At 55.4% G+C, this 25,585-nt stretch overlaps 1 protein-coding gene across 1 annotated transcript in view; it reads right to left on the bottom strand.

The window, feature by feature from the left end:
- RBM19 (RNA binding motif protein 19) overlaps positions 1–25,585 on the bottom strand; it is a 128,848-nt gene that overhangs the window by 44,634 nt on the left and 58,629 nt on the right. The window contains exon 21 of the mRNA XM_081800951.1: positions 1,972–2,077. Within this exon, the coding sequence (XP_081657077.1) occupies positions 1,972–2,077 (106 nt within the window). The remainder of the gene's footprint in view (positions 1–1,971; positions 2,078–25,585) is intronic.

Below are 25,585 nucleotides of genomic sequence, written 5' to 3'. Positions count from 1 at the left end.
GTGACCTGCATTAATCACCAGAGGGCTGTGCTGGCCGGCCTTCGGAAACATCCTCTGCAGCCTGGCTCTGGTGCCCTGAGCCGCCCAGCCGGGCACTTGCTCCGCCCTGCCTACCCGAGGGGCCCCTTCCGTCCCAGGGATCCCGGAGAATGCAACCGCCCCGACCGCGTCCCCACGATGTGGCACCTGGAGCTGGAGGCTGGGAGCCCATGGCCTGGTCTGACCCTCCGGCACCAAGAGCCACGTCCGTTCTGACAGCAACCTCTGCCCCAGAGAGAGGCCGCCGTGTGGAGGACGGATGCCTTCCAGCTGCGGGGCTCGGACGCCTCTTCGCTCTGCTCGGTCCCATCCCTCCTCCTTCTTAGATCAGCGCCCTTGGCACCAGCGTCACCACCTTCCTCCTCATCACAGCGGACAGACAGAGCCCCCAGGGCCAGCGCCATCCTAAGAACACCACCCCATCCCAACCCCACGACAGCCCGATGAGGAAAACCCTATCTCCGTTTCATAAAGGGGGAAACCGAGGCACACAGAAAGTAAGGCGCTTGCCCAAGGTCACACAGCAGGTAGTGGCAGGGCCAGGATTCCGACTCAGGCAGTCCAAGGAGCCCCTTCGGAAGAGGCAGCTCTCGGGGGTGGGGAGTGGCTCCCCGCTCCTGTTCTCCCCTGCTCACAATCTGACGCAGGACCCCGATATCAAACAACGGCTCTGTACCCCTTGCTGTCTTACAGCTGAGGAACCTGAGGTGCAGGGCAGGGCTCGGGAGGCCAAGCGGCCGGCGGGAGGGCGGCTTCCCTCCGAGCCAACGCGGGTCCCCCAAAGGTGCCTGCCCCGCTGACGGGAACCGGGGCCAGGCAGGGCCTGTTGCGCGCAGGGGGTGCCGTCCCCTGCTGCCACGCACAGGAGGCAAAGGGAAAGCCTGCCAGCCGAGAAGAAAGGGGAGCAGATGTCCGGACAAACGTGGCCACGTGTCAACAAAATAGGCACTTGAGTTCAAGACGCCGAGACAAAGGTGGCTGGCAAGGCTCCCCGAGGTCCCAGGAGTGCCCTCTGTGCCTGCGCGTGTTCCCAGGGCCCACAAAGGCTGCAGCTGTGTCCCTGAGATGTCACCTTCGGCTCCACCCACTGGGCCTCTGGCAACGGCAGCTCGCTAAAGGCCAACGGGTGTGATTCTAACAAACACCCCCTGCTCTGCCGAAGGCCGCCTCGTGCGACACGGAGGGGATCCCGCCCGTCGCTTCACCGTACCCTTGAGGAAAGATAACGCCAGCAGAGGGGAAACGCACAGGCTCATGATGGAGCCCCCAGACACAGCCGAACCCCCGACCACACCGCCTCTGCTCCCACATCTGCTGCCAGGCTGGGCCCTGCACCCACTGGACTGCCCCCCTTCCCCCTTGTGCTGCACCGAGCCCAAATCCTGAGAGGCTTCCTTGCTTCCAAAATGAAAGGTGCTCTGTCTCCAAGGATCCTGGAAAATTCTGTAGCTGTGCTTATACACCTGCCTGGGCTGACCTCACCTATAACCAGCACAACTGAGAGGCCCCGGCCACGAGTGGGAAGATGAGGGGAAAGACGTGTGTGTCCCGGTGGCCATGTCTCCTTCCCGAAGTGCTGGCCCCCAGCCCCTGCCATGCTGCACAGCGTCTCCCACGCTGCCCGCCTCAGGGTGCTCACGACCGGGGAGCTCTGTCTGAGCTGGGGAGGCCTCCCTACCTTGTATCCCAGGTTCCTGCAGATGTCACGTCGGGGGGGGAGGGGAGGGCAGGGGACATGGAACTTCCCCTCCTCTAAACACAAAACCCAGGGCCTTTTCTTCCGAGGGAGTTGCACAAATTAGCAGGGTCAGGGAAAAAGCAGGAGAACCCCACAGGGCAGCGACACGCCCTCATCCATTAAGAGGTTTAGCTGCTTCTCCTACTAAGGGCCCAGAGGACAGATAGGGTAGGCGGGGGAGAGCTCGGTCTTACCTTTGCGTCCTGCTTCGTGAGGAAGTCCACGAAGCCGAACCCTCTGTGTGTGCCCGTCCCGGTCATCTTCTTCGGCAAGCGGACAGTCTTCAGCTCCCCGAAGGTGCTAGAAACAAAAGGCAAAACACGGCAGTTTAAGAAGAGAGGCCTGAAAAGGGGCTGGGGTACGTGTGTGGGAGGGCAGGACCAACTCTCACACATGAATCCTTTCTGGTTAGAAAAGAGAAGTACTTGCGGGGGCACGTGTGCGTGTAGACACACACACACACACGCATGCACACACCATACAATAGTGTCGCCTCCCCACCGGCTATCACATGCTCTGGGGCATGACTGGCCTTCTCTCCTTTCAGATCCCGGCCATCACGTGGGTGGGGAGCGATGACCGGGGTTGGAGATGCTGATGGAGAGTTTTTGGTTCCTCTCTGACAGGCTGGCACACTCAGCCTCCCCTTGCCTGTGGGGCTATCTGGCAGGGGACACGCAGCCCTGCACACGAGTGGCCGGGGCACAGGGCTGCACATGTGCACGGGCCAGGGCTCCGGACTCGGAGTCAGCAGGGTCTCCTGACCTGAATCCGCCTGCACGGCTGAGCTGAGCACACAACAAGTCTGCGTGGAGCGAGCAGGATGAGCCTCTGCCCCCGGCCCCGGGCCCCGGGATGTTTCTTCAGCGCTCAGTGCCGGAATGACACACAACTACTCCCTCTAAACCCCACGTCCCCTACCTCCGGGCTTTAGTTTTGATATCTGCTAAGCCAAAGTCAGGCAAAGCTCTGGAGAAGAAAATGGCTTGGCTCCCCGTGACAGGGATCAAACAGGTAAACACAGCTTGGGCCATCCCCTGCTCCCCCAACCCTCTCCTCCCAGATAAATGTTCGAGAAATTCCCGGACAAAAGGATCAGGCCTCTCTGGCTCTCCTGTCTCATTCCCCCACCCCAACTCTATCCCGATGGCCATTTATCAAATATATATGCACAAATTGCCGCCGATAAATATTTAACGTGTACGGCATCTGAAGAGGTGTTATTTTATTTGAAAATCTACACACACTTGTGGTTGGCTGGGCACACGGCACATACTCAACGGCCTAGGATGCTTCAGGGCCAAAGACCGATTGGGTAAAAACACAGTAAAGGCCATAAGCTCTCGTGAAATGATATAAGCTAAATCCGAGGCGTTAACCCGCAGCCCTGCCAGCATGACCAGGCATCTGCCAGCCCAATTTCTGAAGGCAGGATGGTGTGTAAATGCGGCATTATGAATCCTCAAAATGAATCCGCACGTCTCCTCTGAGCTCCCCTAGCAGCTCCCCCCAAGGCTGGCGACAAGGCCGGCCTCCCGGGGAGGGGAGGGGCTGGAGGGGGTAGGCCTCGAGCCCTGTCAGTCTTCCAGGCCTGGCTGAAGCTCTGGCTCATCCGGAGGGGGCTCGAGGGGGTGTGGTTGGGGCCCAGAGGCTGGGCAGGTGGGGACAAGCAGGAAGGTGAGGTGGGAGGGCCTGAGGAGTGGGGCCTGCAAACCCTGCTTTATTCTGCCACCTAAAGGCCGAAGCATCCCATGACAGGCATTGCCTCTCTTCCGGCGTGGGAGTCCCAGAGCCTCGGCCAGGGAGAGCAGTGGCCAGATGAGTTTTCTCGTAGGCTCATTCAGATAAACGGTCCTTTGGCTCCAAGTTCTTCAGAGAAATGTGGGGACCGCAGGGATGGCGCATCTGATGGCCATGAGGACCCGAGAGCGACAGAGGTCAGACTCAGACTGGTAAAAGCAGGCCTTAGCCAGCACCTCCCACGTGCCCAGGCCATGCTGGGTGCTGTACGGACAAGGGTGCGGACGACCCTGCCCCAGGCTCCAGGCTCCTGCAGGCCTTGGCTTCACCACTGCTTCAACTCCAAGCAGCCTTTGCTCATCCCCCCCGGGCTGGGCTGAACGGCCCCCCGGCAGTCAGGGCTTCTCAACCAGGGCACTGTGATGTGGACACCTGGGCGCTCTCTGCCTTCCCCTGAGGCTGGAGCTCAGCTCTGCAACAGCAGAAACCGCATCTATCTTGCTCGTCAGGGGATCTGCAGCAAGGAGCCCAGTGCCTGGCCCAGAGGGGACGTCTGGTGGCATTTCTGGAACAAGCACACGGTAGCCCCGGGCTGTAGACGCGACCACTGGCACCTTACCACTAACACCCAGAGGGCTGTGTGAGGAGGACGCGACACAGGCCGTGGGGTATGTACCAACAGCACAAATGTTCGTTAGTAGCCTTGCCACCCCCATTTCATGGATGGGGAGACTCAGCTCAGGGAGGCAGCGGTTCCGGATGTGAGTCTGGGCGGGTCTGATGCTAAGCGGGAGCTCTCTTTCCACGGCAATGTTTCATTGGTCCTTCAATTACCAGCATGGGGACTGGCCACTTTTGGGACTGGGGGTCTCTTTCGGAGGCGGGGCCCCATCGGGCGTGAAGCCAGAGCAGGGCGGCTGGGAATGGCCTGCTCGGACTCTGAGGGATCCAGTGACTTACCCAAGACCGCAGGGCAAGAGAGGGCGACTGAGTCCCAGTTCCCCGTGCTCCCGCCATGTATAAACTGCCCCCCTCTGCTGGCACGGATTCCAGTCCTGTCCCTTGATGGTCCCACTGGCCTCTGCCCAGATTTCTTCATAGCCTTGTCTAATTTCTGGCGAGTTAGTCTATGTGAGTGTGTGCATGACAGAGAGAGGGGGAGAGAAATGGCTGAGGTTAATTCTTCCCTCTGCAGCGCACTGCAAGCTGCAGATGCCCTATGCATGGCAAGCAGCTAAGGGTCCGGAGAAAGGCAAGGAAAATAATTAAAAGGTGGAGAAAAAAGCTGATGAGGAGAGGCTGAAGGCGGTGTGCTGATGTGGCCCAGAGAAGTGGCATCTCCGAGCTCGGCAGGGGGGCCACGGCAGAGGGGTGTCCTGGACCCACGAGGGAATGCGTGCATGGATCAGGGGCTCCAGTCCCAGGCAGCTGGGGGGCCTTAGGGAGGTCGCAGCCCCCATCTATAAGGCACAGAACACCGGGTCCGAAGACTCTAGTGGCTTCAGAAATCCTGTTATTCTTCAAGGGGACCAGGGAAATGGTCCTGATGAGCATGTTTCCCCCCTTCTTCTGAGAACAGCACGAGAGAGAGCTGGGACTTAAGGAGCAGCTGCAAGATTAGGGTTAGATCTTAGAAGGAACTTCCCGATGTCTGGGAAGCCCTGAAATAAACAGTGAGGCTTCAGACACTGTGATTGTTGCCGTGACCCCAGCCACCAAAGACTGGTTGCCTGTGAGGTGTAGGCCTTTTTTAAATACACTGTTTCCGGGTATAACAACTGTGGGGACAGGAGTGTGACTGCCTCTATTCTCCCAGGTGAGAAAACCGGAGGCCAGAGTGGCCAGGGGACCCAGACATGTCCCCCGGCCACCACTTCTCAGGCCCAAGAACAACGCTGGGAAGGCAGCCGGCCCCGGCTGCTTGTGTGACTGTGCGGGATAATATAAGGCTGGTACTAATGATCTCAGAGCGATATCGAAAGAGAATTAAAAAGCAAAAAAAAAAAGGTTGGGGGGGGAATCGATGAAGTACCTTTAGCTCCTTAGAGATAAGCAATATATAAATACCAGCCATTATTAAGGTTCTTATCGGACAGGAAGGTCCATGGAGCCATTTTTGAGAGTGGCTTTTGAAGGAAGTTCTGCATGTACCCTTGTCTCTGGGGGAGGCCCGGCAGGGCCGCCAGGGACCAGAGAGGGAAGGAAATCACGGGGCGTCCAGGCGCTCCCCCCCCACCCCCTCCCAGCCCAGACCCTGCTGCTCGGGGAAGGAGCCGCGTGCGCTCCCCACTGTGTAGATAATAGAAACCACAAAATAGCAATTACTGTATCAGAAGCTGTGAATAAAGAGGACATACCGGGCTTTTAAACATGGCCCTCCTTCCCTCCCCCACCACGCTCACACTTCATAACAAACTCACACCTCACTTTTCCAATTACTTCATTCACCTTGGGTTCACCAATTACTGCCCCACGCCACAGCCCCACCCCTCGGCCGCACCCAGAGCATGTGACTGCCGGCAGACCGGTGGCTTTTCCACGCCTGGAGTTTGTTGTCACGTTTCTAATTCCTTCTGAAGTGTGTAGGGGTGGGAGGGAGAGAGGGGAGGGAGAGGTGGGGGCGGTGTGAGGTGTTGAGCGAGGCGAACCAATTATGCCCAGCCCTCATAAACAGGTCTGGGCATGCAAATCATGTCTGCACACAGGCCTGAATGCAGACACAATGTGTGTGTGTGTGGTGTGCGCGCACACACACCGGGTGTACATGTGGGGATCTCCTCCCTCCGCACACGCTGCATGCCCCCCAACTGGACTCCAGCCCTGGCTGGCGGCTGCTGGGGTTTGGGCTCTGCTCCTGAAAAGGGATGAATCCTCCTCTCTCTCCCCTCGTTTGAAGCGATGGGATCAGGAGAAAGGAGTGAGAGGAGAGGTGAGGGCGAGGCACAGAGAACCCTCCAGAGATGCAGAACTTGACAGTTGTGCATCTCCTCTGATGCCTGGCTTCTGGGGCTTAATGAGCTGACTGGGAGGCTGGCCTGCCCCTCGGACCTGTACGCTGACACCAAGTGGGGGTCAGGCACACCTTGAAGAGCCTCAGCCCCTCTGCTCCCAGGACGTAAGTCCTTATCACTCTCCTATTTGGGTCTGTTGGAGAAGCCAGCGGCCCAGCAGAAGTGCCGAGTCACGTGGGGAAGTTTGTTGGCATGCCTTCTCTTCCACCTGCGCTCAATGCACTGCTGAGGGGGGAAAAAAATCTCAGCTGTCACCCAAGGGACCCAGAGTCAGACAACAGTGTGGTCTCAACAAGATGAAGGGGTGGTCTGTGATAAGAATAAACCCCAGGCTTCTTTCTCTTCCTTCTGGAGGTAAGAAGAAAGGGCTAAATCTCTTGCCAAAAAAAAGCCTTTCAAATACACCCCCACCACCAGCACCAATTTTCCGACACAGCATACCCATCCGTCCCCCGGGGACTTCCAGGCTACTGGCCCCCCAGCATGTGGAGCATCTGCGGTACATGATCTCACAACAGTCTTAGGAGCTAGGCACTGCCATTCCCATTTTGTCAGTGTGGAGAATGAGTCTCAGGGAAGTCATGTGATTTCTCCAAGGTTACTCAGCAAGTCCTTACTACCACGGGGGTGGGGTGTCCTGTCCGAGGTCCCACAGGTGGCAATGAGCTGAGCGGGGCTCCAAGTGGGCAGCTTGTCCCCTTGTGCCTCTGATCACTCAGCATTTACAAGCCCTGTCTTGCGCAGCACCAACCAACCCAAGGTTCCCTGTGTACTAGGTGCTGGGAGGGAGGCAACGGTGGGTCAGATGGGGACACTCGCCTGGCGGGCAGGCATGGGGCCCCCCTCTGCCCTGCAGACACAAGAGGACTCTGCAATCAAACCTCTTAACTCAGCCGATTAGGGGCCACAGCTCAGGGCTCCTGATCTCTCCCCTCTGTGCCCACCGTCCTAAAGAAGGGTCTACCCGTGAACTCACGGACCCACCAGTCATTCCCACTGGGGAATGAACGTGGCAGGTGGGCAGCTGCTTTGCCTGGTGTCCCGTCTTGAGGCCTCCCTAACAGTCCCCATGTGGAGAAGGGCCCCAACTGAGGCAAGGAGAGACAGACGGGCCGACGAGACAAACCCATCCCACCATCTATGATAGGTGATTTCTGCAGTACAGAGAGGCCTGGGCGCAGGCCCCAACACCCCACTTCTGCAATGCGACCAAACCAAAGCCTTCGATCAACGCAGCCTTGTCCAAGCCTTCAACCTCACACAGGGAGAAGGAGGCTAATCCAACAACACTGGCTTTTCTCCTGCTCCCGAAACCACCAAACTTATGCCTGCCTCAGGGCCTTTGACCCTACTCTTCTCATGACCTGGACCTCTCCTCCTTACCTAGATGTGCCCACAATCAACTCCTTCCTGTCATTTGATCTCGGCTCAGACGCCACCTTTCCGAAGAGGCCACTGTATTTAATGTGGTTCCCTACCGCACCAGCCACTCTGTCACATCTGAGCACTGTCGGAAATGGCTTGTTTACTTGTCTCTCCCCTCCCTGTTCTAGAAACAGAAAGAACACTCCACGACGGCCGGGTCCTTAGCCCCTGTTGCGTCCGCAGAGTGCAGGCCTATACCTAGCATGTACTCTCAATTCAGTCACGCGTTCGGCCTTCAGAGTCCTGCCCGAGTGCCAGGTCCCTATCCTGACCACCCATACGCTACTGGGGCCGCACGGTCACGTTTGAGGGGCAGAACACCCGGTTCTTCTGTCCTGAGGATGCGTCTTCATGTACCACAGGTGATTACAGGAGTGTGTGGCCCCCGGGGAAGCTGCTCCCTCCGAGGCACCCACATCTATCCCTTCGACTGCAGTGCATACGTTGCAGCAAACAAACATGGGGCCCAGGATTTACCAGGGGTCTGGGACCCAGACAATGAAGTTCAGAATCGAGCCCCGCTGGGTAAGAGAAGACGTGGTTCCCTCCAGACAGCCTCGGCCGAGGTGCGGACGCGGGCGGGGAGCCTGGCTCTGGTTGGCCTGCTGCAGCCAGTGTGTGCTCCCCCAGAGGGAGTGCATGTAGACTGCGGACTGGAGTCTATTCGGGCAGTGGCTCTCAGAGACGTTTAACCGAGACCAATTTGGGCATGCGATTTCTTCCTCTTTTGTTCTCTCTCGCTCTCTTTTTAAAGGGTGGCTTTTAGACTGAACTTTTCCAATTACTCACCACTCATCGCGGTGAGAGCCGGATGTAGAAAGGTTACCTTGTCTCCATCAGAGCAATCCTCCCTTTCACTTTGGCCTCTTGGAGGCTGAAAAATCGCCTGGTTTCCAAGAAAGTGAGAAAGGAAGCACAGAGGACAGCGTTTAGCTTTTCTCAATAGCCTTTCATGGGGTCCTTTCCAGGCAAGCGTGACCCTCTCGTTTTCTAGATGAGGACTCCTGGGGACGAGCAGTTAAATGGTATCTCTGAATCAGAGTCGGGGGCCCGCGTTCCAGGCGGGGCCCACACTCTCTCTCCAGAGGCTTCTGCAAGGAGGGCACATGGCCCCAAGGGATGGGATCTTCTGGCCTGACTCTGCCCTCACCAGCTGGGTGACCCTGGCAGAGTCGTTTCCAGGCTGGACTGATGGGGGAGAGCAAGTGAGTGAGTGAGCACATGTGGGAACATGCGAGAGGAGTGGGAACCTGCTCTAGGTTCAGGACCCCGGCTCCACCAAAAGGGGGCATGGACGACTCAGCTCCATTCTGGATCGCCAGTGGGACGCCTGGGCCAAGGACTGGCAGATCTTCTCCTTCTTCTAAACCGTCCCGCACTCCAGATGCTTTTGAGAAATGCAATTTCCAAATATTGGTAACACAGTCAAAACATTCTGGACCCTGTGTCGCCAAATACAACAGACACAGCCTGTGGGCCGCCTGTCCATCACCTCCACATCCGAGTTCCCGTTCTGGTTTGGTTCCAAGAGATCAGAAGGGCTGCCCTACTTCCAAAGTGATGAAATTTCCTCACCTCCTTGTTAGCCAGGACTGGGTCTCTCCTGGCCGCCTGCAGCCCAGCGGGCCCCAGGGGGCTTGGGTTCACACAATGTGGCCTCTGTGGAATTCTAAGCTCCGTGAGACACAGAGGGTCTCGCCAGTGCATTTTGCTCTATGGCATCTACTCCAGAGGTGGACCACTTATGGCTACACATCCACCGAAGGAATCACTGCTCATCATCCTCCAGGACCCGGACCTGGATTTGAGGCAAGGAAGGAATCCAAACATGCCTCGTCCTTCAGATACTACAAGTCCTTCATTCACTGGGCAACTATTTCCTGAATGTGTCCTGGTGTAGACATTGAGCTCTGTGCTGGGAAAGAACAGCGGGCCAGGCATGCTCTGCCCTCCACAGGGCACAGCCTTTTTCTCAATGATTGATAAGCCTGTGGTTTTCAATTTTTTTAATCCTGGGCTTGATGCACATTCTCAATAAAATAGTTATGAGCATTCATCCTGAATATACGTACACTTTTAATTTGTAAATGTACTTATTTACTACTGTTTCACTCTATACGTACACCATAAAATATTTAAAAATTAGGCCATCTGAAAGGATAAGATAAAACATAAACAGAAACAGGGGCGCCTGGGTGGCTCAGTTGGTTAAGCGACTGCCTTCGGCTCAGGTCATGATCCAGGGTCCCGCATCGGGCTCCCTGCTCGGCGGGGAGTCTGCTTCGTCCTCTGACCCTATCCCCTCTCATGTGCTCTCTCTCTCTCAAATAAATAAATAAAATCTTAAAAAAAAAAAAAAATCCAACATAAACAGAAACAGAAATTCTAAGGTTTTTCTCCTGCTCCTCCAACTGACTGTCACAGGTCTGTTTTGGAGTCACATCCTTTGAAGGCACACAATGGGCCGGGCATTGTATATAAGTATATCCCACGTATAACTTCATGCCATCCTCAGCAATCCTGTGAGGCAGGGGTTATGGGCCTATTTTAAGGCTCAGGCTGCTTAAGGGACTTAACAGAAAACTCACAAGGCTATATTAAATGGTAGAGCCAGGACCCAACCCTAGGCCTAAGGAAATTGTAAAGCCTGTGCTCTTAACTAGTGGGGGTCCATCTGTGCATGGCTGAAGGATTCAAGAAGCGACTGAAGGTTGAATACTGTCTGCTGAACCTGAATATAGTCCTTAGGCAGAAGATGTCATAAAAGTAGTTTTAAGGTCAAAGGTAACCCTTTAAAAACAGTAGTTTTCAAGTTTGTCCTGAAAGATGTTAATAGGTATTTTTGTATAAAAAGGCTTCTGGAATTAAATAAATTTGAGAGCTAGCTGGTTAAACAGAGTTCAGCAAGCTTCTCTGCTGCAGACCTTGTCAGTGCTTTTAAGGTCTTAGGTGCATGGAAGGTGGATCTGGAAGAGTGACAGAGAAGACACGGTATTTCTCAAACTCCTCTGGCCACCGAACCCCTCCTACCCCCAAACAAGAAAACCTATTAGCATCTCTCAGGACACAGTTGCGGAATACAATTTGGGAGATGGAAAGGCAGGTGGTCATCATGGAAGTCCGAAGCGCACACAGTGAGGTGAAGCCTCTAACTCGCAAGGGGCTCTGAAAGTGGGGAGCTGCTGCAGGGGTCTAGTTTTGAATGTGAGGGGCCAAGTCCCAGCATCACTGAAAGAACGGAAGTGTGGAGTCCGACGTGGGTTCAGATCCCAGCTCTACACATGACGTCACCTTTCTAAGGCTCAGCTCTGTCACCTGAAAAATAATCACCCCACCCTACAAGGCTGCTGGATCCAGGGTTCCTGGCATATGACGGGAATGAAGAAATGGAAGCTCTAGACAAGGATGCTCTCAACCATTAAAAGGATCTGCGCTGGTGCCAAGGAAGGGACAGCTTCCAAGCCCTTATGGGGTTTCAGGTCGAAGCAGAGAAGGAGAAGGCTGGGCCAGGCAGGCCCCTCCTGGTGGACCCCAGGGGCTTTCAGCCACGAGCTGAGAGCGCCAGATGTGATCTTGTGACTCTTGGTGCCCTGAAAAAAAGCAGCAGTTCTCCATCTTACCCACATGACCTACCAGTTTTATAAGATAATTGGAAGAAACTGTCCCCGGGGAGGCATCCTTCAGCCAGACCCAGGCACCCCTGTTTTCCCTCGGGCCGAGCTAGCCCATTCAAACAGCTTGTGTTCCTTCCTCCTTTCAGAAGGAGAGGATCAAGACACCACCCCTGGCCTGGGGCACACATTCTGGTCAGTTCCACGCCTCTGCCGGGGTGAGTTAATGAAATCCACAGCAGACGCTCTCCCCCACTTTCTCCCCCTCTGGTCTTCAGCTGCCTCAAGTACAGCTAATCCCATTACAAGAAAATAAAGTGGATAATTCAGGCTAATGAAATCGTTACAAGAATGTGGCCAGCCAGAGGTGGACATTCAGAACCAATTTAACACCCTTTGGTGTCATTATCCTCAGAACAGGCAATGTTGGTGAGGAGGAAGAAAAAAAATTAAAAAGGAAAAAAAGAAAACCCAGCCTCTTTCTTGTTGGCTTAAATCTGGTTAAAAAATGGATCTGCCTCGTCTCTCGCTCACTGTTATCACCTCTGCCAAGTCCGCTATCTCCACGGTAACCCCAGGAAATATCAAAGTGGGTGGAGAAACTCGGGAAGCCACCTGCTGGGTTGAAACCCACGGACCCCTCCACACCTTTCGCTCTGCCCAAATCTGCTGCTGCCCCGGCGAGGACCACTGAGGGATGAACCCCCGGGTCCCAAGCCATCACCAAACTCAGAAGCCTCTGACACTGGATTAAACTGTCTGTCCCTGGGGTCTGAGTGAGGCAAGGAGAAGCCGGGGTGACCTCCCGTGCAAAACAGGGCGGGCAGCAGGACTCCCTGGATCAGGGAGGGCCTGGGGGCTGCTGAGCAGGGGGCTCCCCTTACCACTGGCCCACACCCCCTCATGCCACCTGCTGCCAGGTCATGGCCAGGCCTCCCGAGAAGGCTGAATTAAGGGTGGCCACTCAACTTCTGAACACCTGCTGCCCGCACTCGGTGCCTACCCCCGCCCCTGCCACGTCTCCACCACACTCAGAAAGGGCCCTGGCAATTGTATCTCTTCGGGATCTACCGCAGTGCTCAGAACCTTAAGGAGGACGGCCTCATATCCCGAATTCCCATTACGTCTGGTTGGTTCTCATCAGCCTGGAGGCGGCTTACCCCCACACGCGTCTTGGACTGTTCTAACCCCTCCAGCTAAGAGCAGGCTCTAGGTGCTCCTAACTGGGCAATGTGCATGGCAGGTGCACGAGGAGAAGAACACGAAGGGAAGAGAAGAGAGGACCCCACAAATGCGCGGAGAACTTCGGCCGAGCTTGGCGGGTCGGACACATAGTCACTGGGGGGTTAGAAAACTGCCAGGGACGGTCCCCCCGTCAAGAGTGCCCAACAGCAGCCCTCAGGCACTGACACCCCCCCCCCACTTACTCATCAAGAGTAAGGCATCTGGGGAGACTGAAGCCTGACAACCTAGCAGCTGCAGCTGTTGGGGTACACCAACGCATACGCCCCGTTCATGACCCCCGGGCATCTCTTCTGACCCCACTGGGGGAGCAGCATCCACACACGCCTACGTGATGTCCCGAGAGCATCTCCAGAACGGGGTGGGACGGTGGCAGGAGCCCCCGCAGGGGTTCAGTGAACCCATTCAGTTCCGTCTTGGGAGCACACACGGGATGGGAACCGAAGCCACTACTTAGGGGCCCAAGACAGAGACTCGGGGAGCCAGGGGCTCAGAGCGAAGCGGGCTGTGTGCTGTTGATGCCACGAAGCTCCTGCTGCCTGCACAGGAGATGCTCTCGCTCATCTAGAACCCAGAGAACCCGGAAGGAAGGTAAGAGCCCGCCATCCGACGACGACGCCACAAGACCCACACCTTACGCTTCCGCCTGTCACCTATGGGAAAGCCCTTGACCCTGGCCCCTGCCCACCGAAATCTATCTTTTACTTTACAAACTTGTTTATCTGATTTCGCATCCCGGAGCAGCTGGGGAGGGCAAAGGGGTTAATAGTGGCAGGTGCCTAACAGGCCTCAACAAGTGATAACTGACAGCCATGGGGCAGGCCAGGGGCGGGCACACTTCCTCTGCACAGGGTCACACAGCAAGTATTTTTGGCTTTGCAACGACTCAACTCTAGCGTGAGAGCAGCCACAGGCAATATGTAAATGAATGGATGCGGCTGTGTGCCAATAAAACTTTATTTACAAAAAGAGGGGGGAGCTGGCACCACCTGAACCTTATTTTGCCAAGCCCCGAATTAGGCCCCCCAAACCAAAATATGATATTTAAACAAAGTGGCACAACACAGCAGCCTGGGAATGTTAGCTGCAGGAGCAAACAGCGGGCACGCCGGGACGGCTCTGATCGCACCCGCATGGCAGCTGGGCGCAGCGTCCCGCGTCCAGGTAGGGAAAGGCACTGTGTATTTTAGAAAGACGTCCACTGAGTGATCGACATTTTCAGAGAGGACTGATGGTCAAAGGCATTTACTGGGGAGCCCTCATTGCTGGCGGTGAGTGTCCGGCCCCCCTGCCTAGAGACCTGCTCAGCAGAGAAGCAAGTAGATAGACCTGTAAAGGTCATCTATTCCTCACTTTTCTGTCTCTGGTCACCCAGATCTTCGACGCCAGGCCCAACGGCCAGAGTGGGGAGCGGACCAGCGCTGGCTGATGCGTATCATGTTCTGACACCATGCCGGATGCTCTATGTTCAGGGGCCAGAGCTCCCAGGGCGCATGTGACACAGTGAGGGGACAGCTGTCTGAGAGCCGGTGCCCTCGTCTGTGGAGCTCCCTGACTTCCGGCTTTGCCACACTTTGCCCCTCTGGGCAGAGTAGCCCACTTCTGCCCTGGAGCTAAGTCCTCCGGGTCTAGCTGAAGCCCGCCAGCCACCGGGAAGCCATGTCAGGCAAATGATGGAGGAAGCACAAAAGAGGCCGAAAAGATGATGACAGATACAGAGGGCAGCTTCTAAAGAGCTCGGCATTCTAGAGGCTTCTGACACCTGCCATTAGGAGGAACACTCCAGACGCCCAGCACATTAGAAAACCTGCTATGGACGCCCTCTACCACCTCCCTGAGAGTTCCAAGCATCCACCTGAGCTGGGAAGAGGCAGAGAATGTGGTCACCGTGTCTCCCCAGGAGGCCCCAGATGGACAAGTCCACGCTGGGAGGTGACCACTTCTCTGGTCCACTGCGGTTCGGACTGGGGTGTGCCTCCGATAACTGAGTCACCTCAGCACCTGATCTTCCGAGAAAGCCAGGCCGACAGCCGCAGGGGATTACGGCAAGGCAGCTCTGCAAGAAGGCCCAAGAGGCAAATCCACAGCGCCGGCCAATCGATGCAAGGTGCTGGAGGCCATCCCGGGGGCACGGCAGGAGACAGGGAGTGAGGACAGTGATTCATGCCCCTGAGCCTGCCAGTGCGGAGGGGGAGGAGAGGCACTCACCCTGGCTGGGACAAATATTATTTTTAAAAGTCTGGGAAAGGAAACAACAATAAAACACCCCAGGCTCAGGGTGGCTGGCGAGTTTTGAAATGCAGGGAGAGGAAGAAACGGATTTGTGAGCGGGCTCATTTGTTCGGGCCAAGCAAACCAATGCAGAAGTCCATTCAATCACAGAAGGGGAAGGGGAGGTTGGGAGTCGGGTGGTCACCAGAAGCTGAGAGTCACAGGGGTCTAACCGGGGCCATGCCCAGCCTGGAGTCGGGGACAGAGCCATGGGCTCTGGAGGGCAGGTTCACGTGTGTGAACACGGGTCATGCCGCCAAGCATCCGAGTGTGTGGGGTGGGGAGGCTCTCCCCTGACACAATACCCTTTTAGGGCCAGACAAGAGTTGGGGTGTGGGACGACCAAAGAGCCGTAGGCACATGTGCAGGGAGAGGAGAACCAGCAGCCAGAGGGAAGGAGGCCCCCTCTGCAGCAACCACTGATCGTCTCAGGACCCAGTTAAGGAGCATCATTTGCGAAGTTCACGAGGAGGGAGAGGTAAGTTAACGTGTCTCTGGCGACATACAAAGCCCCCCACGTGCTTTATTCCTGCTCCCTCGCAGCACTCAGGGGAGGGGCTGTCTGTGCGAATCTGGGCTGTGCCTCCCCGTCCTCGCCTCCCCTCCTCAGTCCATTGGATGATGAGGAAGTGTGGCTACAGCTTTTTCTGAGGCAGCAGGTAGGCAGTGACCTGGGTCTTGGGGTGGGCATGGGCTGGGCTGGGGAAGCGTAGGCGGAGAAAAACAATCAAAGGTTTTCGGCTCTTGTGGGGCAGAGTGGGAGGTAATTTAAACCAGACTCGGTTTCTCTGGTTACACTCAGGCCCCCAGTAAAACAGAAATTCTGTCTGCATCAGATGTGATGTTTCCTACCCCCTGGCAGGGAGCTGTGCTCCCAACAGCAAGGATGAGTTTGCGCCCCCTGTTTGAGCGGCCCCCCTTCAAGCCGGGAGCTGTCAGGAATCCAGAAGCATAGACGGGGTGGAGGGCTGAATTGCACAGGCTGGGGGTCAAGCTGGCTCCTCTACTCTCTGCCTCTGCTTGCTCGTCTGTAAAATGGGGATAATTGCTCTGTTGAGTGGTGGTAAGGGTTAAATGAGATAGTATGTCTGAGGCATTTCACATGGACCTGGGCCTCTAGTGAGCACTCACTAAGAAGCAAAACGAACCAATGAAGGAGTGAATGACAGAATGAATGGGGGAAATCATGTGAGGTAGGTAAAGCTAACTGTGTTTTCTCCTGCCCTCCCAGCCAGTGGCGGGGGGGCTTCTGGGCCAAGACCAGAAACCCATCTTACAGATGAGGAAAGGGGAAGGCGCCCGCCCCGCCTACCTTCAAAAAGCCAAGCTGCAGAGGTGGGACCGGAAGCCCACAGACCAATGCCCCTCTCCCCCAGGGGGCTGTCCTTGTGGCCACAGGGATGCTCTGTCTGTCTCACCCTCCCCAGCTGGAAACAGGGAAGTGTGGTTTGCAAGCTGGGATTCTGGGGGACGATTTCACTTGAAACAAGGTTCCCCTTGTGGGGAGAAACCCCACAAGGCATCACCCCGAGTCCCCTGTGAGCAGAGAGGGGTTGGGGTACTTCTTCCCAGCGTCCTTCTCCTTTGGGGCCCCCTCTCCGACAGCAGCTCTGCACGCCACGACACCAGTTCCCCTAGGCAGCCCCTCCTCCATTCTCGACTGCTCTCTGGCTCCCCGCCTTGTCACTCTGGCCCCCAGTGCTGGGGGCTGCCAGATGAAACACAGGACACTCAGTTAAAATAAGATTTTCAGACCAAGAACAAGTAACTGTTTCGGATAACTATGTCCCAAATATTGCATGTAACATACTTACACTATAAAATAACAAAACCCAAACCAAATCTCCTCACCCCACTGTAGTTAAAGCATTTTTAAAATCTGAAATTCATATTAAACTGGCATTTCGTATTTTTATTTGCTACATCTGACCCCCTGGGGGTGACAGATTTCTGCCGTTGGTCTCTGGGCGTCCAGGGTGCCGCCTCTCCCATCCTCCACTGGTCCCCTGTGGGCTCCACAACCCTACCCGCAGCTATCAGGCACCCATTCACCCAAGTATTTAAAGCAGTGGCATGAATTCTGCTTCCATTTGGCACCATGGCAGATACGAAGGCTCTTATTCTGTGAGCCTCGTCCTGACGAGGGTCCTCTTTCAAGGGGCTTCAAATTCTTTGAGTGAGCAGGATACACTCGGGGTGAGAGCCACAATGCCTCAGGGCCTGGGCAGCTGGGGCGCCTGGAGCTCCGCCTGCCTCAGTCCCTGCACGGTCTGCTCAACAGCTCAGTCTCAGATCAGAGTCGTCCCTTTTAGGAAGCCTTCCCTGACCATCTGCACCAAACGGCCAGGTACCGCAGAGCCCATCGCGCCATGACAAGTCGGCACCACGAGCATCACTCTCTGACATCACCCGTTCACGGGCCACCTCCCCACATGCGCATCGGCTCTGCCAGGGCCCAGGGTAAAAATCAGGGCCACAGAAAGAGAGGGGCCTTCTCTGCCTGTCAACAAAAGCTCCTACGTCACATACTAAGCGCCCCCATGTCCCTAATCGGCTTCATTATGCATGCAAAGCTTGCCCCAACGGGGGGCGGGGGGCGCTGCCCTGTGGGTCCGCAGAGACAGGTGGGTTCCGGGACACTTAGTGTCTTGGATTCTCTGCCCAGGCCTGATAATGACTTTTCTCGACCAAGTTTCTCGGTGGCTGCAGCTGCGGAAGAAAGTGCTAGAACGGGAGACAGGTTCAGTTGCCATGATACGGCTGTTGCAGTAATTTAGCCTCAGAGCTCCGGCTCCCCTGGAATAATTTAACGATCTGTCATGGGAAGGGAAGGAGGACAGTGGCGTGTGGCTTGATGTCCCTACCTCCAAAAAATAATCTAAGTTTCCGTAGCCAGAGAAGGCCCCCAGTTGGAGAGATGGAAGAGGGAGAACATTTTCTACCAGGACCCAGGTGGGAATGCCTTACCTATCTGCCTTCGTCGGAGGGGGAAACCGACAAGCGCATTAGAAAAACCATAGGGACATCTATTCCAGACTGCGTCTTCCTCTGGCCACCGCTTACTTCCTTTTATATCCAGAGCCCGGAGTGTCTTTCCTTAAAGCAGCCGCTCGTCAAAGCCTCTGACTGGCTTCCTCCCTCCTGCAGGGGCTCCCAGCATGGAGGAAGAGGGGAATCTGGGAACAGGACAGGGTGTGGAGGAGAAATGGAGCCACTGCCCTGGCCCTGTGACCTCCTGTCTCCCTGACCCGGAGAGGAGGTGGCTCCCACAGACTGGAGGGAACCCTTCGTCCTACAATACACTGGTCACTGCCTGGCACCACCAGCTCTTGACATACCCAGAGGCAGGGAGCAGCTCCTTAGGAAGCCAGCCCCGCTGTTGGTGTGCACACACACTCCGCCCCCAGCGGGCGAGCCCACCTGCTCGTTGCTGACTGTGCACCTGACCAGCACCCCGGACTGCCGAAGCCCAGCCCTCTCGGACTGGAATTTTCACCCGAGTCCCCACCCCAGCCCGGGGCCCTGCTGGTGGGGCAGAGTCCTGGGGGCTTCTGTTCTCCGGGCAGCAGGGCACGGACCTGTCTGCAGAAGCTGCGTGGACGAGACAGTGAATGGCAGTGGTACAGGAGGCGGCTGGGTACTGGGGTCTCCCGCTCGAGGTGAAAAGACGGAAAACCGCGTTCCTTCTGGAGCGGACAGATTCACAGCTGCCTCTAGCAGGGCATGGTTCTCTCTGTTTTAACCAGTCCTTTAGGGACAGCAGAGACCTGGCTCTTGGGGCTCTGCCACATTAAGCGAGTCACTGACCCGCGTGTGAACCAGCCTGAGCGGCCTGGGCACGGCCACGGGGGCTCTGGGAAGGGGTCCACGATCAGCAAAGCCTCATCCTGATTCACCCCAATTCCGCGTCCTGGCAACACTCTCCCTCAGATATAAGGAACGGGCACGTTTTATTTTAAAGGAGCTCTAAGGTCATGCTAAAAAGCGTCACCAGACAAAATCTGCTTGGCACCAGAAGGAAGAGAGAAGGCACTGGAGCCTGGTGAGTTTCAAATGACAGCTCGGGGCAGCGGGAGACGTGGGTGCTGGGATGGCTGTAAGGCCGGGGGGACTGCAGCAAGACCAGGGCTGGCTCCTGGGGGTGGGGGGGCCTGGGGACAATTTACACCTAGGACTTCCGTCGGTCCCCACGCCACCCACAGTCTAAGCAAAGGCACCTGCTTCGCTACTGTGCACGTGTGGCTGGGCCAGTCCCTGCAGAAAGCCCCAGCTCCCCCACTGGGGAGATTCTGGAGCCGCCACAAAGACTCCGGAGACATGGGTTCACGACTCAGCTCTGAGCCTCGGCCTATGCTCCCTGGGTGGATGTGCGGTGATACCAAACTGCCCTCTTCCTCCCGGGACAGGGAGTCGGGTGTAATGTGGGGTCCTTGCGATGCCCTGAAAGAAACAGAGAGCCTAAACATCTTTTTGAAAAAGGTAAAAGAAGAGACAGAGACATATGCTTTTGAGGAACAGGAAAGGCAAAAGGTAGGCCATCTTCCCTAAGAACATTCTTCCCCAGAGTTTTCAAGAAGGGGCCTGTGGCTGCCAAAGTGACCATGCCAGTGGCAAGGTGGTGACAGACTGTAGGTCTGGACAGTCTGGGCCTAAGCTGCGGGAGGCTGGTCCCGGCAGGACAGCAGGCCAGGGGTTACTGTCCAGTGCAGACGGAGCCCCCTTTGATGGTGAGCCAGACGCGGGTCAAGGTCTCTGCTGAGATTAACCAGCTCAGCCATCAGGAGAAGTGACAGAAAAGAAGAAAGGAGCTTATCCCACATTGGGAAAGAAACGGTCCCTCCCATGCAGTCCGTCTGCTCTGCCGCAGGAAGTTCCAATGGCACATTGCAAGCTAACAGGCTAGAGTGACTGACCAGCCCACAGAGCCAGCCCAAAACAGAGAGGGACAAGGCCTGGGGCCCAAAGAAGGAAAACCAAGCTACCAAGACTCCTGCTTGGTTTTGCCCAAGGAAACTCTAGGATGAAAGGGCCAACGTTTCTAAGGGTTTATGTGACCATCTGGGAGCTGCCTGACCTTGGGCAAGTGATGTGTCGATGCTGAGTCCATGTCCCTATCTGTAAAATGGGGATGAGGACTGGACTTTTTGGGGGGTCCCGTGGAAACAGCTCGGTCTGACGACAGGTCAGCAGAATTTTACCATTCAACTTTCGCAGCATACGTAGGGTGGTCAAGGAAGGCATCTTGGGGGAGGTGACATCTGGGTGGATCGTGACCACTGTGAAGGGGCAGGGCGTGTGTTTATCTGGAACAGAGGGCTCCAAGCACAGGGAAGAGCAAAGTCAAAGGCACTGAGCGGGCTGGGAGGCCATTGTGGCTGGAGATGACGCTAATAATATGGGCAGGGAGGCCCACCACCACGCCCAAGGACAGAGGTGTCTGGCCGGGTGAATCGGTATGATTTGGAGAGGGAAGCCTGTTTCCTTAGAGACTTCTAGAAAATCTGCATTGGAAGAGAGGTCAGTGTTCCTCTAGACCCGTCACCAGTTTTTGGACAGCCTATGCACTCAGAATGTTTTGTGGTTTTTTTTTCCATTTTTTAAATGGTTGGCGAGAAAAAAATCAAAAGGATAATATTTCATGGCATAAGAAATTGATGTGACATTCCAACTTCAGTGTCCACAATAAAGATTTATTGGACCAGCCCTGCCCCCTTGTTTACTTATTGTCTCTAGCTGCTTTCCAACGCCAAGGGCAGGGTGGATGGAGTCACAGAGACAGAGACCCTCTGACCACAAAGCTGAAAATGTTTCCTATTCTGGCCCTTTATGGAAAAAGGTTGCCAACCTCTAATCTAGGCAAGCCATTCTCGCCCCTGGCTGCAGACCTGGACCAGTGTGGGGTGGGAGGGGGTTTAAACAAATGCACCCAGAGGTTCTGATTTAATTGGCTGGGGTCTGGTCCAGTCTTTCTGACTTTCTGAAAGCCCCCCAAGGTGAACTGGATATGACCTGGGGGTTGGTTCCCTTGACTTGCTGCCCAACACCCTGTCATCCGCCACCAAGCTGGGGTTGCTTTAGTGAGATTCTGAGTCAGGGGTGTTTGCCATGACACCCGGGATGCTTTCTGTAAGACCCAAAGCTTTCAAGACATTCCCTTTGGAGTGCTGTTATATAACCCATCTGTTTAATGACGTAACGCCTAACAAGAAGCCAACTAGTCACATCACTCAAAGGGTATTTGACACTGCTTTGCGACTACTACGTACATTTCGGCCCAAACCTAGTCTGGCTTTAAACCTGATCTTCTAAGTGCGGAATCCAGCAGCCACTGACTCAGCGGATGGTGCTGGTTCATGAGGAATGCTGTTCACCGTTCACGTGGTTTTAGACTCCTGGCAGCTACAATAATTACTGCAATTTCCTCACAGTTGTGCTCTGTATTTTTTCAAAGCCACTTTACGTGCCTTCTCTCTGAAGCGTCTCAAGAAAAACATGAGCTGAGGTGCAAGGATGGGTATTGTTTTCCCCCCATTTAGCAGATGAGCGAACTGAGGCTCTGAGAGGCTCAGGGATGAACAGAGGGGTTAAGACTTTGGCCTCTGACAGGTCTGGGCTTCCATCCCGCCTCCCCTTGCTTCTTGGCTGCCGGCAAGGGACGGCACCTCTCTCAGCGTCATCTCCCTTCCCTACGTCCGACCTGGCGGTACACACACATCTCCTGGGATGAGGAACAGAAGGGATGTTTGAGACCTTAGCTTGGCACTGAGCACACGGTCATTACTAAAGGCAAACATTAAAGGCAGTGGTTCTTCAGGGGCATGGGCACCCAGAGGGCCTTTGGGAATGTGTAGGAGCTGTTTCTGGTTGTCACAATGATGGGGAGCATGACTAGCATTTCCTGGGTGGTGGCCACACATGTGAAATATCCCACAGGCACGGGACGGTGCCCCCCCCATGCCAGAGCACCCCATTTAGAAACACTGGGGCCCTCTCAGCTCCTCTGCTGTTTGCTCTGCAAACAGGTCCCTCTCCCCACAGTCTAGGGTTCTCCAGCCTCAGCACTGCTGACACCTGAGGGGTGCAGGGGGGGTGTGATTCCCCATGGTGGGGGCTGTTCTGTGCCGTCTAGGATGCCGACCAGCAGCCCTGCCCCTACCCACCAGATGCTAGCAGCACCCTCCATGTTGTGACAACCAAAAACTAACTCCAGACATTGCCATATGTCCCCCGACAGGCACCGGATTGAACACCAATGCTGTAGGTAAATAGATATAGCCCAAGAATGTGGCTCATTTTGGCTCCCTGGCACCAAAGGGCAAGGAAAACCAGTAGGAACGCGGTGGGTACGCATCTGGAACACTGAAGTCATTTTAGCCCCACGTCTGATTGCAGGATTCGGCAACCCCGAAGTGAGAGACCCCATCGTGAAGTCTGTGTTGACTTGGGAATTCTTTGCATAGGAAGTAAGAATGACACACAGTCTCACTTGTCTGGTACACAAAGATTACATTCTCTTGCAGTCTCTATGCATTTGAGACGACCCCCACGGGTCCTCAATTTAAGGCAGAAGTGTGCTTGCTTCCTGATCACAAAACATCTGCTCTCTGGTGTTGCTGACTTTTTTTTTTATATATATACTTAAAAAAAAAGAGAGAGAGAGAGAAGAAAAGAAAAGAATGAATTTTAAACTGCTTAGGTAAAACGCAGTGAATACAAAGCATATTTATTCCCCTGCCTGGATGCACAGTGCTTGCAAAGACACACACGTGGAGCAATTTATATTATGGAGAGAGAAGGCTCTTCAAGGAAGGAGGGAAATCACAGGCATCCCTCTGCACTTCAGTCAAGCAGGGCGGGGGCGGGGGGGGGGAGACCCGTAATTGATCAGAGCGCCCCGTTCTCCGATGGGCACCGCCCTCCCCAGCTCCCGCTCCCAGGCTGCATCCACCCTGGCTCTGCCGCCTGGCAGCTGGGAGCCTGGGAGTGCTAACCTCACTAATTGAATAAATGAACTCTGAACAAGCCTAAATGGTTGTTTGGATGGATCCTCTCTCATCCCCCCGCCCCCTTTCGCTGCCAAAATAAAATAAATTAAATAAAGCACGGGACACAATCTGAGTCTTTTACGGTGGCGTTCTCCAGGAGGAGTCAGAATGATGCTAATGATCCTGGGGCCCGCCGGGGGCTGAGCCGGGCTGAGCCTGGGGCCTGGAGTGGCCGGGGTGTTCTCCCCGTCCTCAGCTCCTGCGTTTGCTTTGCCTCCCGTGGCTCCCACTCTGGCAGGGGTGGGAGGGCCTGAAGAGGATTCAGGCGCTGCCATAGGTGTCTTCAGCCAATGGGAGGTGATGGCAGCTGCTTGCACCTGGCCGACAGTTGCTGTCCTAACAGCCTCACAACCGGCAGCTCGATAATAACTTGAAAATGAGATACAAATGAGTGGCTCTTCGTGAGTGGGGATGCGCCGCACGCCACTCTCTCCCCCACGCCGGCGTGGCGGGCAGCGCTCGGGGATGCTGCAGCTAAGCTCCGACCGCGGTGCGGGGACGGGTTAAAACAATCCACCAAACCTGCTGGACGTGGACGACTGCTCCCGTTCCGTTCCCCATACGGGGGGTCCCGCAGGACTTCCGAAATCCATCCCCCTCCCCTGCTCCCTCCTACCGCGAAGGGATGCTGCACAGTGCGAAATGCAGCTGGACATGCTGATGGGAGTCACGGAGCAGAAACACCCAGGGGGGTGAGTCTGTCCACCACTCCGGGGAGGCTGCCCCGCGAGCCCCAGCCGGAGAGAGAGAACCATGGACTCCTGCCCAGGATACATGGCACCCATCCCTGGCCCGGCCCCTGTGCTGTTTTTCTGTTCTTATTCATCAAGCCAACACTTTCCCTAAAACTTGGGCTGTTTCTCCCATGGGGAAGTCAACATTAGCACAACTTGTTTAGAAAAGCACAAATAAACCCCAGGGAGTATGGAGTGTGTGGTCAGCACTTCTCTGTGTTTCCCAGGATTGGAGGGGCTCAGAGGGGCTCAGAGGCAGGCAGATCTGAAACTTCCTTCCCCGTCGCCAGGGTCTCGGCCCTTGCCTGGGCTCTCTTCCGGCTTGTCAAGGCATGGTCTGAGAACACCAAGCAGGGCTGGGGCTGTCCAGGCGGGAGGGGAGAGAGGGGCTGTGACATCCATTTACTTGAGGATGCGGTATGCCTCCGAAAATTCCAGGGCACATACTGTACTCCAGGAGGTTTAGAGGCCCTTAAAAACCCACCGATTTTTCTTTTCTAAACTGTTCTGGGTTGAGCTTGGCTACATTAAGAGAAGCTGAGGTGATGGCTCAGGCAGGGGTGGAAAAAAAGCTCTTTTGCGAACAAGCCGTTAAAGGGACTTTATTTAAATTCAAGGTAGGCAGAGTATAATTGTCCCAGGGAAGTGCAATCATGCTGCTGGGATTAAAACCTCTTCCACATGCCTCTCTCTTTCTTCGCACTCATTTCCCTGCAGAAAGCCTTTATTCGTCCGTCCATGTGTCGGGTAAACACTTAGCTTATTCCGTTTGTGTGTGACAATGCACATCCTGAATAACCCCGTCTGTGGCGCCCATGCCTACTTTAAATTGTAAACTCCCATAAAGAAAGGATCAGCCCGGTGTAACTTACTCTGTGAGCTGAGCCATTATAGAAGGCTTTTAAGTGTTACACTCGGAAGGACAAGAGGCTCTCAGCATCCCATGAATAGGTGAGAAGCCTATCTGGGGGTTACGTCCAACCTCACCTACGGAGCCAGGGAGAGAACACAGACTGGAACTCAGGCTCAGGTCTCGGTTCTGCCACTTAACCAGCTACGAGACCTCAGGCGAGGCACTTAACCTCTCTGACCCGCTGTCTCCTCATCTGTGAAATGGTGATATTCATACCGGCCTGTCTGCGTAGACAGCTGAGAAGAGGATGTGGGGAGGCGCCCATCACGGGCACGGTGGCGCGTCGTGGGGACATGGGGCATCGTGCACCTGCCTCTGCTCCATTTCCCAGAGTCTCTGCACAACGAGGTTCTTCTTTTGAATAGGAAGAATTTTAAAAGAATAAAACTTTGACTCGCTAAGAGCAGAAAGATTCAAAGGACTTCTGTCTACGAAAGAGTTTCGAAGTCCCAGCAAGTGCTGGGCGAAACCACCACGAGAGCCATACCGTCCTGGCTTTGTTTAGTGCAATCAGATTTTCAGAGGGGCTGGCTTCGGGGTCCATCCTGAACAGAGATGAGGGAAGAGAATGCTGAGCCGCTCGGGAGGTGAGCTGGGCCTTGAGTCAGACCCCGAATATTTCATGAAGCCCCCTCCACGCCCTCCTTCCCTGGCACCTCTGGTAGAGCAATGGGCGGCTGTCTTACTTTGGAGAAATACTTTTCCTTCTGAATCCACAGCAATCTCCGTTCTCAGTGTAGACAACAGGCCAGATGCACAGCAATGCAAAGGAGGAAATAATAAGTACCAGTGAGCTCACCAACAATGGACTGTTAC

This window comes from Leptonychotes weddellii, chromosome 13 (genome assembly GCF_054177405.1).
Source record: "Leptonychotes weddellii isolate Sample4059 chromosome 13, ASM5417740v2, whole genome shotgun sequence".
Lineage (NCBI taxonomy): Eukaryota > Metazoa > Chordata > Mammalia > Carnivora > Phocidae > Leptonychotes > Leptonychotes weddellii.
This window is presented reverse-complemented; position numbering and strand designations above follow the sequence as displayed.